The 17,591-nt window shown below is 38.8% G+C and overlaps 1 protein-coding gene across 3 annotated transcripts in view; it reads left to right on the top strand.

Moving 5' to 3' along the window:
* stat6 (signal transducer and activator of transcription 6, interleukin-4 induced) overlaps nucleotides 1-17,591 on the top strand; it is a 60,536-nt gene that overhangs the window by 13,297 nt on the left and 29,648 nt on the right. Inside the window, exons 2-5 of one of the 3 annotated variants that reach the window (XM_047362400.1) lie at nucleotides 14,127-14,272; nucleotides 15,639-15,789; nucleotides 16,040-16,114; nucleotides 17,300-17,459. In XM_047362400.1, the coding sequence (XP_047218356.1) occupies nucleotides 14,139-14,272; nucleotides 15,639-15,789; nucleotides 16,040-16,114; nucleotides 17,300-17,459 (520 nt within the window). In that variant the 5' untranslated portion in view covers nucleotides 14,127-14,138. The remainder of the gene's footprint in view (nucleotides 1-14,126; nucleotides 14,273-15,638; nucleotides 15,790-16,039; nucleotides 16,115-17,299; nucleotides 17,460-17,591) is intronic. The other 2 variants (XM_047362419.1, XM_047362410.1) reach the window with 2 other exon arrangements.

A 17,591-nucleotide genomic window follows, 5' to 3' on the forward strand; every position in this document is an offset into this window, starting at 1 on the left:
CACGCATTCTGTCGTGGAAACAGAGGCTGGGGACTCGGGGTTGGACTCTTTCATCACCCAGGCTGAAGTCACCGAGGTGGTTGAAAAGCTCCACGGTGGCAAGGCTTCGGGGGTGGATGAGATCCGCCCTGAGTACTTCAAATCTCTGGATGTTGTTGGGCTGTCATGGTTGACACGCCTCTTCAACATTGCGTGGCGGTCGGGGACAGTGCCTCTGGACTGGCAGACTGGGGTGGTGAAGGGGGACCGGAGGGTGTGTTCCAACTACAGGGGGATTACACTCCTCAGCCTCCCTGGTAAGGCCTACGCCAGGGTATTGGAGAGGAGAGTCCGGCCGATAGTCAATCCTCGGCTTCAGGAGGAGCAGTGTGGTTTTCGTCCCGGCCGTGGAACACTGGACCAGCTCTATACCCTCTACAGGGTGCTTGAGGGTTCATGGGAGTTTGCCCAACCGGTTCACATGTGTTTTGTGGACCTGGAGAAGGCATTCGACTGTGTCCCTCGTGATGCCCTGTGGGGGGTGCTCCAGGTGTATGGAATCGGGGGCCCTTTATTAGGGGCCATCCGGTCTGTCCCTGTACAAGCGGAACAGGAGTTTGGTCCGCATTGCCGGCACTAAGTCGGACCTGTTCCCGGTGCATGTTGGAGCCGCTGCTCCTCTACATCGAGAGGAGCCAGTTGAGGTGGCTCGGGCATCTATACCGGATGCCTCCTGGACGCCTCCCTCGGGAGGTGTTCCAGGCACGTCCCACCGGGAGGAGGCCCAGGGGACGGCCCAGGACACGCTAGAGGGACTATGTCTCTCGGCTAGCCTGGGAACGCCTTGGGCTCCCCCGGAGGAGCTAGAGAAGGTGTCTGGGGAGAGGGACGTCTGGGCGTCTCTGCAGAGTCTGCTGCCCCCTCGACCCGGTCCCGGGTAAAGACGACGAGTACGACGAGTACAAGTACTTTACTTTAGATATTTCAAGTTTTTTAAGATCTTGGAGCAAAAATTTTTTCTTTACCACTGAACTTTTGGAATTTTGTGCTAGAGGTAAGGATCAGAGGGCCTTGGTCTTTGAGCCATGGTTCACTACTGGCACATTTAGTGGGCTGAAACTATCTGGTCACGTAGCTAGTCTGTGTTTACAGTTTTATGTGGCTTATATCTTTCTAATTATAGTTTCAAGACAGCTATTTCTTAATGCGTGGGATAAGGGGCTGTCTTTGCTCCTCAATAGTGCCTGCAGTATACAGGAACTATTCATAATGGTAGCTCATGAAAGTGATGAACATGCTTCAGAGACATGACAGGACTTGGTGTTCCACAAAATCTTCTTCATTTCCTCAATTTCGTTGTACTGTTATACTATATTGACAACAATAATATTAATTTCGGAATTAATTAACATCTTTTGCGAAAGCAGATGTTTTTGGAGTTGCATTCTCAGTTTCAGTATTAATGTGATGTACACTATGGGTCAAAAGTTTTAGATACACTTTATCACCTAATTGGTCTCTTTATTTTCATAACTATTTACATTGTAGATTCTCTCCAAAGGCAACGAAACTGTGAATGAACATACATAATTATATAGTAAACAAAAAGTTTGAAATAACTCATTTTTATATTTGAGATTCTTCAAAAATTGCCATCATTTGCTTTGATGACTGCTTTGCTCTCTTGACATTCTCTCCATGAGCTTCATGAGGTGGTCACCTGAAATGGTTCTTCCCAGAGGTTCATTGAGAGACGGTTAAAGGGTAATATTTCAGTCATCACAGCAAAGGGCGGCTACTTTAATAAAGCTAAAATATAAAACATATTTAAAGTTCTTTTACATTTTTTTGTTTGCTACATAATCACATATTTACAGTTTTGATGCCTTCAGTGGGAATCAACGTACAATGTAAATAGTCATGAACATAAAAAAACTATTAAATGAGAAAGTGTGTCTAAAACTTTTGACCGGTAGTGTAACTATGTTTTAAAACAATTTCAAACTTTAGACAGTGAACATTCTGTTACAACGGCGCTAAGAAATACCTTTTCAACTGTGAAAAATGACATTCAGGGCTTACACAACCCTGTGCAATTAGCGGTTGTCTTGTGGAATGTTATCTTGTAAAATTCCAGAGTCTTTCTGTCAGTACATCATGAAACGCTGCTGAACATTAGTCATAAGGTAGTGAAGACTAGTTAACAGCACCCTGAATAGCAGCAATAATGATAAGATTACCAAGTTAGCAGGAAAAATAAGAGAAGCTTCATGTCTCTATGCACTTGAGGTTTGAATTATGCCACGACAATCAGGTCAGTGGAGGGCAGGGTTGTAGAACCAGACCTGTACAACACAGTCATGTTTTAGTTATTGGGAGGACAATTTTATGAGTTTTAATGACTTCCATGAAACAATTTCTGAAGGTCAGTGTCCCCACGGCCACACCCTCCACAGTACAGTCTCTGTCTGGTTCAAACAAAGTTAGACCACCTTGTTATCTGTCTTTTGACTCACTTTCAAGTGGATTGGGTCAAGAGGGTCAGAGAGTGACCTTTCCAAGCGACAAAAGTGACATCCTGTTCCCAGGGGACTTGGCTTTGATGATGTCATCATTTGACCACATTGGATTGTTGATCACTTGACAGGGATCAGTCATACTAGTTTTGTTGTAATGCAGCCTTTGAATATGAAAGTTATAGCTGTTAGAATTTTTGGCGAGAAGGCAAACTTTGAGGCCTAGTCCCGCCCCTTCAGCCTGCTCAAAAACTCCTGATTTTAGTAACTCTGAATCCCCAATGCCTTAAGGTCATACTGACCGTCGATAGCTAAAAATCCCTAGGAGGAGTTCATTAATGAAAAAGTCAAAAGCGCCCAAAATGACCCTTTGACCCAAAATGGCCGTTTTTAGAGCATACTTGCAAGATACTTTTTTTCATGATTTGGATGAATCTACCTTGGATGGATGTATCAAATTTCAAACCTCTAGGACTTACCAGTTGGCCAATCTCACTTTATTGGACGCTGTAGAGCAGTTTGGGCACGCCCAATTACTTTTTGAATATGTTGAAGCCGCAAAAAATTAATTTCCAGGATGAATAATAATAATAAGAAGAAACATTCAAATTACGATAGGCCTTCGCATTGCTTAACTGCTCGGGCCTAATAATAATAAGAAATCCTGCGATTACAATAGGCTTTTGTAGCGGTTAGCTGCTCAGGCCTAGTAACATCTCTGCCAAGAAGCTACATTGGCACCCACCAAAGAAGTAACCTGAAGAGCAATGATGTCAACAATTAGAGTGGACTGGGCATTTTTGGAGAGGGCACTATTGAAACAGAAGTTGAACAGAGTTTTGCTGACTACAACATTTGAGTTAGTTGTCATTGTAGGTGTGAGTTCTAAGGCAGAAGAAAAAGTGGATTATCTGATAGAAATAACTGACTCAATGTTCGGAAGCTGCTGTTATATGGAGGCAGCAATGTTTTTTCTTTTAATAATGAAGGCTTTGATTTGTTATTTAAAACAAAATATACCTCTAAGTTGAATAGTTACTTCTTTTAGTAAAACCATTGCTCACAAAGTTATCTGATAAGTCAAAATAATATGGCATGTCTCAATTGTTGATTCCTTATTTGTGAAACCAAACCGTTTTCTGCATGGTGGAACTTGTGTCAGAGTTTGTTAATTCACCCAGACAGGCCAGTACTACCACATTACAGCATGTACTGTCAACATAAGACCTGACACTTCATATTCTCTTGAAGACCAATAATTAACATCTGACAAAATGTTAACAGGAAAATATTCTGAACAGCATATGTCTGAAAACGTTTTGGTTTAGGCCAAGGTAGGGCTGAACACAACATGAGTAAGCAACCAACACAGTGTGGTGAAAATGATGATAACAAAATTAGTGTGAAATCCACCCTCTACATCTTTGTAGCTCAGAAACAACTCAACAATGGTTTCACACCAAACCTTTGGACCACTTTGCACCGTGCCAGAGTCTTGTTCCTGGAGCAGATCACGTCGGTGTGAACCCATCACAAAGAAGAAGTAGAGGGTAAACATTGTAAGAGCACAAATCCGAAGACGAAAGAGTTTGAAAATGTCCCGTGGGGCTATGTGGAGTAGTGAAGGCGCACAACTATATTTGAACACCAAAGTAGCAACAAAAACCCAGCTGAGAAGAACTTTCTTCTTTGTGCAATTTTCTTCTCAATCAGCGAGGTACTGCCCCCTAAATTAATCTGTTGCAACTGCTTGATGCTGTTTGGTCCGATCTAAAGATTCTCTGTGTGAAAGCAAACCGGGTCAAACTTCAAACCTAGAAGACTTTTTCCAGCATTCAACATCCTAACCTTAAACAGGAAAGGTTTAATATAATACAGTTTTATTTGAATATCTAGTTTCTGCTGTACCTCATGAATAATCCGACACTGCTACATTTAGTCAAGAAGTTACAGTAAAGGTCATTTACCAGATCCAGCAACTTAAAGTTATTTCTGTAAAGCTTTCCTTTTAACAGAATGTTGGTTAAATACTCAGAGGTTTGTTTTAATCTACTAATTTCATCCTGGTGTGTCTGTACATTCACGGGGGAGAGTCTAATGTAGTACAACGTTGAGTTTTCTAAGGCTTATAGGCAAGTTAAGATTTTATTTTATTTTTGTAAGAAATTGTTTATAAATAAACTAATGAGTTTGCTAATAACTTTAATAATCGATGATGCTATTATTAGGCTCTGCAGAAACACTTAGTCCTCCTTGTCTTTACAGAATCTAAAATACTTCTACATCCTTGAAGTGGTCTGACCTTATTTATGAAAATTTTGCTGTTCATTCTGCCTTCCTTCTTCCAATTAAGTCCGCTCTGCCTCCTTTGGCACTTTGTGTTGTAAATATTAGATTATTATGATGTGACACTCCAAATTGGGGACACATTTCCTTTAGTAGTGTTGGTGCTGAGGGATATACATGGTTTTAGACCTTCTTTTAGACTCACTGATCTCTTATGTACCGCTGTTTAGCTGCAAAAGGACATGAAATCAAGCACTGTGCCTCATGCCGTGATTTGTTTTCGTTCCAGGCAGAACACAAGAAGATCTGCATTCCAGGCTGTGGTATTTTCCCACTCATTAAGATTAGTATAAACTTGGAGCTTCTTGTTAACAAACAAAAATTTGTTTGTTGTTATAACACATATGTTTATATTATATACAGTGATGCATAAAAGTATTTTGTCACACAGTATTTTGTTTCAGATCATCTCTCAAATTCTAATCTCAGACCAAGAAAGCCTGAGTACATTCAAAATGCAATTTTCAAACGATGGTTTAAAGTTTAAAGGAAAACAGGCCATGGTCCTAATTTGATCCAACTCTTGCCTTTTTTAGTTGTTAAATCATGAATGCTGACCTTAGCTGAGGCAAGAGAGAATGCAGTCTTTGAGTAATTTTGGCAGTCCAGCCACTCCTGGGAAGGTTTGGTACTTTTCTATGTTTTCTCTATGTGTGGACAACTGCTTTCACTGGGGTTTACTAGAGTCCAAAAGCCTTAAATTTGGCTTTGTAACTTTTCCAGACTGATAGATTTTGATGATAATGTTGCCCACATTTCCAGAGTCCACTGTTATTGAATTTGTTTAGATGTGTTGTTTTTTTTAGATCTTTTAGCCCACTTCATGTTGTCAGACAGGTTTAAGTGATTTTTTAGTTGTACAGTTCTGGAAATAATCAGCCTTGGGTAAAAATTGAACCAACCATGGTTAATCCAGGCTCTCTCATCTGGATTAGTTTGATACACTGGTTTTTATTGGTCTGATGATTTTCAAACTGTTTTTACATTTTTTTATTTTGCCTGTACAACACTCTGCTACAATTTAAGTTGTTTTAGATGGGGGAAAGGAAATACATTTTGGAATAGGTATATTACTTCCAAAACCTTTCGGCTCACAACCTACAGAAGTTTGTGACACCAAATATTGCTGATTAAAATATACAAACAAGGTTGACAAACTGAGATTTCTTATGTTGCTAGACATGTCTTCAGTGTTTGTTCTGTACATTACATATGGCTGATTTACAGTCAGGTCTTTTAATATCGCCACATTGTTTTTATAAATCCCATTTGAAAGTTTGCGTATAACTCCTGTTTGCAGAGCTGTGTCAATGGAATTGCTACCTTTCATTGTAAAGAGATTTCACAAACATCAAGGAATGTTTCTTGGTCCAAAGTTGATAAATTAGATTGGTGATATTCAGATATATATTTATAGAAATAACAGGAGAAATAAAATAGATTGTGTAAGTTAAACTGACTCCCTGGCACAGTTAGCGTAAGAGACACATTAAGTTAAGCCACGCTGGTTCTCCGGGTGTGGAAAGTCAAACCAGTTCTTAGGTTGTTATATTAGGTGTTATTATAAAACCAATTAGGTATTGGCTCATGCCCCAACCTAGTTAACCCCTTACTACTGGAACTGCATTGGAGCATGGTAGAGAAAGGCAGACGGCAAATTACCTTGAATTTTCTTTCTCTACCTCTAGTGTATTCCTTTCAGTAAGAGTGAAAAAGACCTTTGCTGATGGGGAAGTTGGAAGAAGGTAAAGATAAATTTCTCTCTGAGCTCAACAACTGACAAATCTAATGATGAAGGTGAGGAAGTTATAGATTTGCATGTTTGAGCTAACCTGACATATGCGTACAACCTTTGCACACTTTCCCATCCTTTGTGGAAATAATTTTTAAACATCTAAGGAAATTAGGCAGGCTCTTTTGTTGCTCCTTGTCACCAGTTAATTGTGCAAAACACAATGGCAGGGGAACTATTGTGACCACCCTTCTTTGTGTTGAGAAACGTTACACCAAAATTTATTTAATGAGATCCAGACAGTGACGCTTCTTTGTTGAATGAGCAACCTCGACGTCAGTTGTTCTGTTTAATCAGTAAAGCAGAAAAATCTCTCATCATTTGTAGTACACCCTTTCACACCAGCTGTAAAAGTGGTCTTAGCAGTTGATGATAAAGAAACCAGTCAGTGCTTTTTTATTATATGTAATACCTCAACCAGGAAATGATCTAACAACCTCAAACTTCTGCTCTAGTTTCCAATTTGCATGAGTCACATAATGTTTTTACACTTTTGACACCAGCTCGTGTCACTCTACCAAGATGTTTGCTGTTGAAAGTAACTCATGTTTCATAGCCAGAAGTGGTTGCATCTTTTTAATTTCTTATTCGTTTCTCACACAGTAACTCATAAAACATACTGTGATGTCTGCAAAACTGACACTATTAGAGAAGGATAAAGATAGTCCAAATACAGAACCTCACAAAAAGCAATAATATCCATACAACATTTCTACATTTTGTGACTTTACAACACTTAAATGTGTTTGTTAGGACTTTAATGTGATAGCCCAGCACAAAGTAATGCGGAATTGTTATGCACAAGAAAATGGCTACATGGTAAAAAGCTAATAAAGGTAGTTTTTGTGAAATTTTACAGTCTATTAAATATTAAATATATCCAACATGCGTCTGCCGATGTGTTGTTACCACCTTGGTCCTTCACAACCGCAAACTGTGACTGAAAAACCCAACCAGAAAATGGACCAAGCAGAGAGGAAGGCTGCAGAAGCCCTGTAGTGGATTCAACAGCAGCTAATGCAGAGCAGTTATACCAAAATGTAGAAATCCTGCCTTCTCCACTGCTGCTGAAGTAGATAGGACAGGCTTTTCTGTGTTCCAGGGTAGTGCTCGCCAGGGTATGGTGCCTACTCTCCGCCCCCTCCGTGTGGTTTGTCAGCTCAGTGAAGAGGACATTGGCAACTCAAGCTCACCTTGCTGTCGGAACCTTGGCTTGACGCCTCGAACGTTCGCCCCTCTTCAGTCTCTGAAGGATCAACCAGCATCATGGCATGCACCAGTGCAACAGTCAGGTGCACTCCATTGATGTACATTGGTGCACCAGTTGGGTGTGCCGCATCTTCAAGCGCCGGAACGCAACACGGTGGAACAGTCTAGGCATTCTAGACATTGAGCCCATGGCCAGGATGCTTCCACTGCTCCCAGAGCCTGCTCCTCGCTGCTTCCAAGCACTCTTTGCTTCTGGGTAACCTCTGGGTTGCCCGCCTACCCTTCGGGCTTTTGTTTGGTTTCTGGCCCTCTCTCCAAGGCCCCCTTCAGCCGTCCAGTTCAGGTGGTTTTTTGTTCACGGACTCATGGGGTGTGTGGTATCTGCCTTTGAGGGAGGGGTAACAGTACTTTGCAAAAGTTTTAGGCAGGTGTGAAAAAATGCTGTAAACAAAGAATGCTTTCAGAAATATAAATAATGATTGTTTATTTTTATCAGTTTACAAAATGCTAAGTGAGCAAAATGATGGTATGACCCACACAGAGCCCTGAACTCAACATCATTGAGCGTGTCTGGGATTACATGAAGAGACAGAAGGATGTGAGAAAGCCTACATCCACAGAAGATCTGTTGTTAGTTCTCCAAGATGTTTGGAGCAACTTACTAGCCGGGTTCCTTCCTACGCCAAAGGGTGGTCACACCAAATATTGATTTGATTTAGATTTCTCTTTTATTGATTCACTGCATTTTGTTGATTGATGAAAATAAATGATTAACACTTTGTTTACAGCATTTTTTCACACCTGCCTAAAACCTTTGCACAGTACTGTATATCCGGAAACAATCTCATACCATGTGTATGTTTTTAAAACAAACATCTATTTGTTTTAAAGTAGGTCAGGCTATTAACACACAGCGTAGACGTTTCAGAAAATGTATGGACTTTGGTTGCTATGCTGATTACTACTTCTCATATGAGCAAGGGGTTTGGTGGAGAGAAACGGAGGACTCTTTTAGTTAGAATGGCAGCCAAAAAATCCAGGTTTTACATCTTAAACAAAAAGCCACTGTGCAAAACTGTAAATCATAGAAAAAAGTTGAGGAACTAAATAAATGGGACACAGACTGAGTGAAAGTCAACAAAAATACCACAGTTTTTATATAAACATTTTGACTTGAGCTTAAATGGAGTTTAAATGGCTTATTAAGGTTTTTGAACATGTAATTGGTACAAAATTTATTGTATGATATCATCACACTATGAAGCTGCAGTCTCACTGTTTCCTTTCTTGCTATGTATTCTGGTGTATTGAAAAACATGAGATACATGGGTTACATGTGTGGAAACAAAGAGGATGTTTTGGAACACCAATTCCAGTCACATATATGAAGCATGTGTTCGGCTTTTAATGCACTCCCAGGTTGAATAGTGTGTGTTTGGGAGCAAGGGTGTGGAATTCAGTGTTCTACTGCGTCAGAACTGGGTAAAAAAAAAAAAGAACTGGGTAAGCTACTTCTGCCCTAACATGACTTTCTGTTTTTGTGTTTGTTTTTTTCTTATCTATGGATCAACTGAACTCTTGCAGATGAGTGTTCAATGCTTTGAGTGCCCCCAAGTGCCCAAGTGATTAGAAAATGATTAGGAAGGATAACTAAATGTAGAACTGAAATTCTCAGTGAGGCATAAGTTTCGGGTTCCAGCCCCAACCTGTGGAGGAAGTGGGATATTTGCTAAAAAAAAAATTAAAGCAAATTAAAAACCCATCTTTTTGATGTCAAGCCAAGTCGAGTTTATTTATATAGCGTTTTCAGCAACAAGGCACTCAAGACGCTGTACATAAGTAAAAACATTACAATGATACAGAAAATCAAACAGAGGTCATTAAAAAAATAAAGAGAATAGAATGATGGATAAGAAAACGAAAGGAAAATTGGACTGAAAACTTAACTAATAATGTTTAGATAACACATTCAAAGGCCACTCTAAACAAAAAAGTTTTTAATCTTGATTTAAAGCAATTTAGGGTTTCAGCGCTTTTACAGTTTTCTGAGAGTTTATTCCAGATTAGTGGAGCATAAGAACTAAAAGCTGCTTCTCCATGTTTGGTTCTGGTTATGGGTATGCAGAGTAGATTTGAGCCAGAAGACCTGAGAGGTCTGGGTGGTTGATACACTGACAACAAGCCTGTAATGTATTTTGGTGCTAAGCCATTCAGTGATGGTAGATGGGTGCCCTCATAAATAACTTTGTTACCTCTGACCCGGGGAGGGTCTAGGGGCCATATTTCTAAACTCTTAAGTTGAGATAACACCCTCATTTTTGGTATAAATACTGTTTGTGAACTCCCGAACCTTTATAGACTAACAGAAGTATTTTAAAGTCTATTCTCTGAGCTACAGGGACCCAGTGTAGGGACTTTAGAACCGGGGTGATGTGCTCCACTTTCTTAGTTCTAGTGAGGACGCAGGCAGCAGCATTCTGGACACCGTTGCAGAAATCAATTCTACTAAATATGAACGCATGAATTAGTTTTTCAAGGTCCCACTGAGACATTAGTCCTTTAATCCTGGAGATGTTCTTTAGGTGATAGAAGGCCGACCTTATTAATGTCTTTATGTGCCTCTGAAGGTTCAGGTCTGAGTCCATCACTACACCCAGATTTCGAGCCTGATTGGTGGTTTCTAACTGTATTAACTGAAGCTGTGTGCTAACTTTTAACCGCTCTTCCTTTGGTCCAAAGATTATTACTTCTGTTTTGTTTTGATTCAGCTAAAGAAAATTTTGGCACATCCATGCATTGATTTCTTCTAAGCATTTACCCAGCGCTTGAATGGGTTCATGGTCACCTGGTGACATCGTAACGTATAGCTGTGTGTCGTCTGTATAGTTATGATAACTTACGTTGTTATTTATTAAAATCTGAGTTTTAGGGAGCATGTAGATATTGAATAGGAGGGGCCCTAAGATGGACCCTTGTCCACCTGTGATTTTTGTGGTCTCTGATGTGAAGTTACCTACTGACACAAAAAAGTTTCTGTCCTTCAAGTAGGATTTAAACCAATTGAGTGCTGTACCAGAAAGGCCGACCCAGTTTTCCTGGCGCTCTAATAAAATGAAGTGATCAACAGTGTCGAATGCTGCACTAAGGTCCAATAATACCAGCACTGTGGTTCTTCCACAGTCTGCATTTATACGGATGTCATTGAACACCTTGACAAGAGCAGTCTCTGTACTTTGGTGAGCAGGAAGCCTGACTGGAAGACATCGAAGCGGTTGGTCGTTGTTAGGAAGTTGTTTAACTGCTGAAACAGGTTTTTCAACAATCTTACTGATGAAGGGAACCTTTGAGATAGGTGTGTAGTTCTGTAGTAGCAACTTGTCCAAGTTGCTCTTTTTCAATAGAGGTTTGATAATTGCTGTTTTTAGGGCCTGGGGGAAAACACCTATTATTTGTTATTATTATTATTATTTGTGTTAAATCAGATGTTATTACGGGCAAAGCTTTCTTAAGGAAAGCTGTGGGTAAAACATTGAGACAGCAGAAAGAGGAGCTTAGTTGGTGTACAATTTCTAGTAGTTTATTTGATATTTTTTTAAACTGATATTTTGACTTGTTCTGCAGGTGGCTGCGACATCTTCTCTGGCACGGTCTACTGGCGGGAGTGTGTGTTCCCCTGTTTGTCACGTGTTGCACATGTCTGCATGTTAGAGACATTTTACAGGCACATCCGTGTAGAGGCAGAAATGACATACAGGTCCTTCTAAAAATATTAGCATATTGTGATAAAGTTCATTATTTTCCATAATGTCATGATGAAAATTTAACATTCATATATTTTAGATTCATTGCACACTAACTGAAATATTTCAGGTCTTTTATTGTCTTAATACGGATGATTTTGGCATACAGCTCATGAAAACCCAAAATTCCTATCTCACAAAATTAGCATATCATTAAAAGGGTCTCTAAACGAGCTATGAACCTAATCATCTGAATCAACAAGTTAACTCTAAACACCTGCAAAAGATTCCTGAGGCCTTTAAAACTCCCAGCCTGGTTCATCACTCAAAACCCCAATCATGGGTAAGACTGCCGACCTGACTGCTGTCCAGAAGGCCACTATTGACACCATCAAGCAAGAGGGTAAGACACAGAAAGAAATTTCTGAACGAATAGGCTGTTCCCAGAGTGCTGTATCAAGGCACCTCAGTGGGAAGTCTGTGGGAAGGAAAAAGTGTGGCAGAAAACGCTGCACAACGAGAGGGAAACAGCGGCAGAAGCGCCTGACCTGGGCTACAGAGAAGCAGCACTGGACTGTTGCTCAGTGGTCCAAAGAACTTTTTTCGGATGAAAGCAAATTCTGCATGTCATTCGGAAATCAAGGTGCCAGAGTCTGGAGGAAGACTGGGGAGAAGGAAATGCCAAAATGCCAGAAGTCCAGTGTCAAGTACCCACAGTCAGTGATGGTCTGGGGTGCCGTGTCAGCTGCTGGTGTTGGTCCACTGTGTTTTATCAAGGGCAGGGTCAATGCAGCTAGCTATCAGGAGATTTTGGAGCACTTCATGCTTCCATCTGCTGAAAAGCTTTATGGAGATGAAGATTTCATTTTTCAGCACGACCTGGCACCTGCTCACAGTGCCAAAACCACTGGTAAATGGTTTACTGACCATGGTATCACTGTGCTCAATTGGCCTGCCAACTCTCCTGACCTGAACCCCATAGAGAATCTGTGGGATATTGTGAAGAGAACGTTGAGAGACTCAAGACCCAACACTCTGGATGAGCTAAAGGCCGCTATCGAAGCATCCTGGGCCTCCATAAGACCTCAGCAGTGCCACAGGGTGATTGCCTCCATGCCACGCCGCATTGAAGCAGTCATTTCTGCAAAAGGATTCCCGACCAAGTATTGAGTGCATAACTGTACATGATTATTTGAAGGTTGACGTTTTTTGTATTAAAAACACTTTTCTTTTATTGGTCGGATGAAATATGCTAATTTTGTGAGATAGGAATTTTGGGTTTTCATGAGCTGTATGCCAAAATCATCCGTATTAAGACAATAAAAGACCTGAAATATTTCAGTTAATGTGCAATGAATCTAAAATATATGAATGTTAAATTTTCATCATGACATTATGGAAAATAATGAACTTTATCACAATATGCTAATATTTTTAGAAGGACCTGTAGTGTTGTGAAAATAACATAAATGACAACATCATTATTTTTGTTTCCTAAAGAGATAAAATATAGACCTGTTTTATGTAGAAAGGTAACCTTAAATGACTTGTGCTGTTATTTATGACATTTAAAAATGAAATTTGATAACATTTTTATATTGACCGTCTAAGGGGCAGGGCGCCCCACCAATATAACGACAGGGGAAAGCCTGCTAGTATTTTTATTTTCATCTATCATCAAAAGTTTAATTTTCTCTTATCTGTTTTACTTAATTGTACTTGCTTGAACTTTAGATTTTATCTCAAATATTGAGATTTTTTTCTAACTTATTTTTAATTCTGTGTTTACTATTTGTAGTTTGTTTGCATTTTTTATTTCTTATTTCTGTACTATAATGTTGCTTGCTCAGTTTTGCATCCTCTACAATTGTTTGATTTTTCTAAGAATATTTTATATATATTTTTTTATTTACTTACTTTGACAATTTCTAATTTGTTTGTATCTCTGTGCTTCGGTTTTTAACTTATACAAAGCACTTGATATGCCAAACATTTCAATTAAAAGCGCTCTACTAATAAAGTTTGATTAATTGAGAATACAACACATTGTCTGTTTCAGTCCTGTATGCTACATTTAACAATATTTATAGTAATGGTCAAAATTGTACACCCCCTTTAAATTTTGAGGTCTTATGTTTTTATCTTTTGTTTATCTTTTGAGCTTGGGTCTTTTGTATTTAATTAAAGTTTTTTCAGGGTGTACTTAGAAGTTTTAAAACTTTTCCTTTTTGACCTTTACGGTATTTATGCAATATGGGGCATGGGTAAGATATGTGGTGTGTGTGCTTTGTAAACTTGATGTTAGACCTAAGCTGGTAACAATTAAGATCTGTACTTTGTCGGTAGCGTGACTGGATTGTTAAAAAGTACCTACATGATTGTGATTTGTAGTGCAAAATGAAATGGAAATTTAATCTATATATCTGACAGTAGGAAATAAACACTGATTTTGTTTTTTATTTGATTCTGTTGCTTAGTTTGATCTGACTGTGAATTTAAGTGACAAAACTTGTAACACTTATTTTGTTCTGTTCTGTGTCCCAGAACAGCCTAATTATGGCCCAGTGGAGGGAAATGACCTTTCTTCTGAATATCATGGATGATCAGACAATCAGCAGCCTCTATCCCGCAGCCACCTTCCCAATTGAATTTAGACATTATCTTGCTAGTTGGATTGAAGAACAGAGATGGTAAGACACTAATACTGACATACATGCCCATAATAACATATACTGTATACTGTATACAGTACCTTGCAAAAGTAAAAATATACCTTTAACTTTTTCACGTCATGTCACAAACAAAAACTTCTGTGTTTTTTTATTAGAGTCCACCTGTATGTAATTTGTTTGTGAAGGTCTCAGAGGTTTGTTTAGAAAACATTAGTGAACAAACAGTATCATGAAGAACAAACACAACACCTGATAGGTTAAGGATAAAGTTTTAAAAGGAAGAGAATGGCTCCACTGCAAATTTAAAAAGACATGGTTATCTAACTGAACTGAAAGGCAGGCCGAGGAGAACATTAATCAGAGAAGAAGCCCATGGAACTATGAAGAATCTGCAGATATCCAAAGCTCAGGTGGGAGAATCTGTTGAAAAACTAAATATTAGTCATGCACTTCACTAATCTGCCCTCTATAGGAGAGTGGGAAGATTGTTGAATTGTTAAATTAAAGCCAACAAATCCCCCTCTGCAGTTTCCAATAGGCCATGTAAGGGACACACAGTAATCACGAGGAAGATTGTGCTCTGGTCAGATTACACCTAAATCAAAACTTTTGGCCTACATGCAAAACGCTATGCGTGCCAGAAGACTAGCACCCTGAACACACTATGCCTGTTGGGAAAAATGGTGGTGACAGTATCATGGTGTGGGGATGCATTTCAAACAGGCAGATGGATGTAGCTAAAAACAGGAAAAAAAACCATTAGAAGGTGGGAAATAGTTGACACTGGGAGGATGTTCACAGGACAACATCCCTAATAATACAGGCAGAATTACAATGGAATGGTTTATTCATTTGTTAGAATGGCTTAGAGCTAAATCTAATTAGAATAAGTTGGCAAGACTTGAACATTTCTGATCACAGATGCTCTCCATCTAACTTGACTTAGCTTGAGCTGATTTGTAAATAAGAATGTAAAAATAATAATTTACCGTCAAAATGTGGTGACATGCCCTCAAAGGCTGGCAGCTGTAATTGCATTGAAAGGTGGTTTCACAAACAATTAAATGACGGGCCTTAAATACGGGCCATTTGCACATTGTAGTTTTCAGATTTTTATTTGTAAAATTTGTTGGAATCCATATATTGTTTTCTTTTTACTTAAGAATTATGCACATCTTTGTGGTCTATCATAGAAAATCTAAAAAAAAGAAATGCATTGAAATTTGTGGTTGTTATGTGACAAAATGTGAAAAAGGTCTAGGGGTAGGAATTATTTTTCAAGGACCTGTTCTTGGTTTGCTAATTACGCATGTGATTATGGATCCATTTGTGTATGCTTACATATTCATTTTCTATCTGTGTTTGTGTTTGTGTTTGCTTACAGGGAAGATTTTTCCCTGGAAAACACCGAGCAAGAGGTCCCGGCACAGACTCTTTTAAATCAGAGCATCCATCTTTTGCAAACAGTTGCTCAAGGAAATGTAAACAATGTAGTGGAAAGGATGAAGCTGCTGCAGCTGAGCAAGAACTTGTTGGTTGGTTATTCAGATCCTTCCTGTAACAAAAAACCCCCCCAAAAAACAAGAGGAATGTAGTCATGTTATGTAAAATGTTGTTTTTGATGAAGAAGGGTTTTACTAAAGGTTGTTTAATACGTCTCTAAGCATTTTAGCAAAAACAAAAACAATATCATAGAATTAGTTAACAGAAAAAGAGGGATTTATCAGCTATGTGGCGTACTGTAAACACAAAGAGTGCTTACACTGTGCACCGATTGCTTTACAGAATAGTCAGCAACCTCTGGAATTTGCTGTGATGGTCAAAGACGTTCTCAGAAAGGAGAAAATTATAATTTCAGAGGTAGGTGACCTTTTCTATGTCCTATCGTAACAATCAGCTTGGATCAAAGCAGAGTTACAACACACAAGGGGGTTCTAATACGGTTCTGGTCATTCACAAATGTCCGCGTGGGATGCAAATCTAATTATAAACCTGTATCCTGTTAACAAAATAGATGCTCAAAAAACCATTTGTTGAGAAGATACTGCCAACGTCTGCTTCTGGCTTTAATTTAAGAAAAACAGAAAACCAGCTGCAATTTTCACCATAAATCAAAACAAGGGGTGAAGAAGGGGGATAACGATCCTTAGATATTAGGTTTACTAGAACGACAAAATTTTAACTAGTATTTGGGAACACAAAGAAAACTATTTTTTGTTTGTTTAGTTTGTTTTCACAATTGAAGAATCTGTAATCGGCGTAGAATAATTCAGTCCTGGTCTTTATTCTTATCTAATTCTAAGGTGATCCTAAAACACTACAAATGCTCCCATTCTGTATTTTCACAAATAAGATCAAATGCAGCCCAGTCTCATTAGTAAACTGTGAAATAGTATTTTACAGAGTGTACATTTGCCAGTCTTTGCTGTTAGATTGTTGACAACCTTATTATTTGTTCTGGCAAAGAAAAATAATCTTTACTGGCAGCCTGTTGTACATGTAATATTTCTGTGAAGTTGGGAAAAATGCGATGAAAATACTATTACTATTAAGTTCTTCATTTGAGACATTAAGGCATCACTAACGTTGATTAACTTGACCTTCAAGTTTTGATCCTGGTAACACTTCAACGTCCATAGAAATTAGATTTATGATTGTGTTTTTGCAGCTTAAAATCAGATCACAAAACTGTCATTATGCTCTTGATGTGAACTTAAATACAAAAAATTGACAATACACTTCACAACATTCATTAGCTTCAAAATAATCTGGAAGGTAGTTGATGTTAAAACAAATCCTTGCATTACAAATAGTATAGTGTTTTTTTCTAGTTTTGAGTTCCAGTAAGATCCACAGATGTATTTTGATCCAATGGTGCCCTACATACAGAAACTTAATACCTAATTCACATATATTTTAAAGTATAAGTTTTCAAGTATATATTTTCACCAAAAGCTGCCTGTAATTTATTTAAAAAAATGACTTGCAAAATAATTGTGATGCTTTCCAATGCGCAGCAAGTTACATAATACTATTCTGTGTTAGAAGAACAAGTTGGAGACGATGCAGCATAAGGTAATGTCTGACGAAGAGGATATTAAAAAACTGACGAAGAAAGTGGCTTTGATCATGGAATACAGAAAAAGGATGCACCAGCTGGAAGAAGAATTCAACTGGGAGAAGCAAAACTATGAATGTATGCAAGGTGAGGACAGTTGTTTGCAGTTATCAGGCGTCTACCTATAATACACTGAAGCTCTGGGCTGTTATTTTTTCAGCAGGCGTCTAAAAAAACTTATCGATAATCACTTTAATATCCTGATTTCTTTTGCATGAA

This window comes from Girardinichthys multiradiatus, chromosome 1 (genome assembly GCF_021462225.1).
Source record: "Girardinichthys multiradiatus isolate DD_20200921_A chromosome 1, DD_fGirMul_XY1, whole genome shotgun sequence".
NCBI classification, from domain to species: Eukaryota; Metazoa; Chordata; class Actinopteri; order Cyprinodontiformes; family Goodeidae; genus Girardinichthys; species Girardinichthys multiradiatus.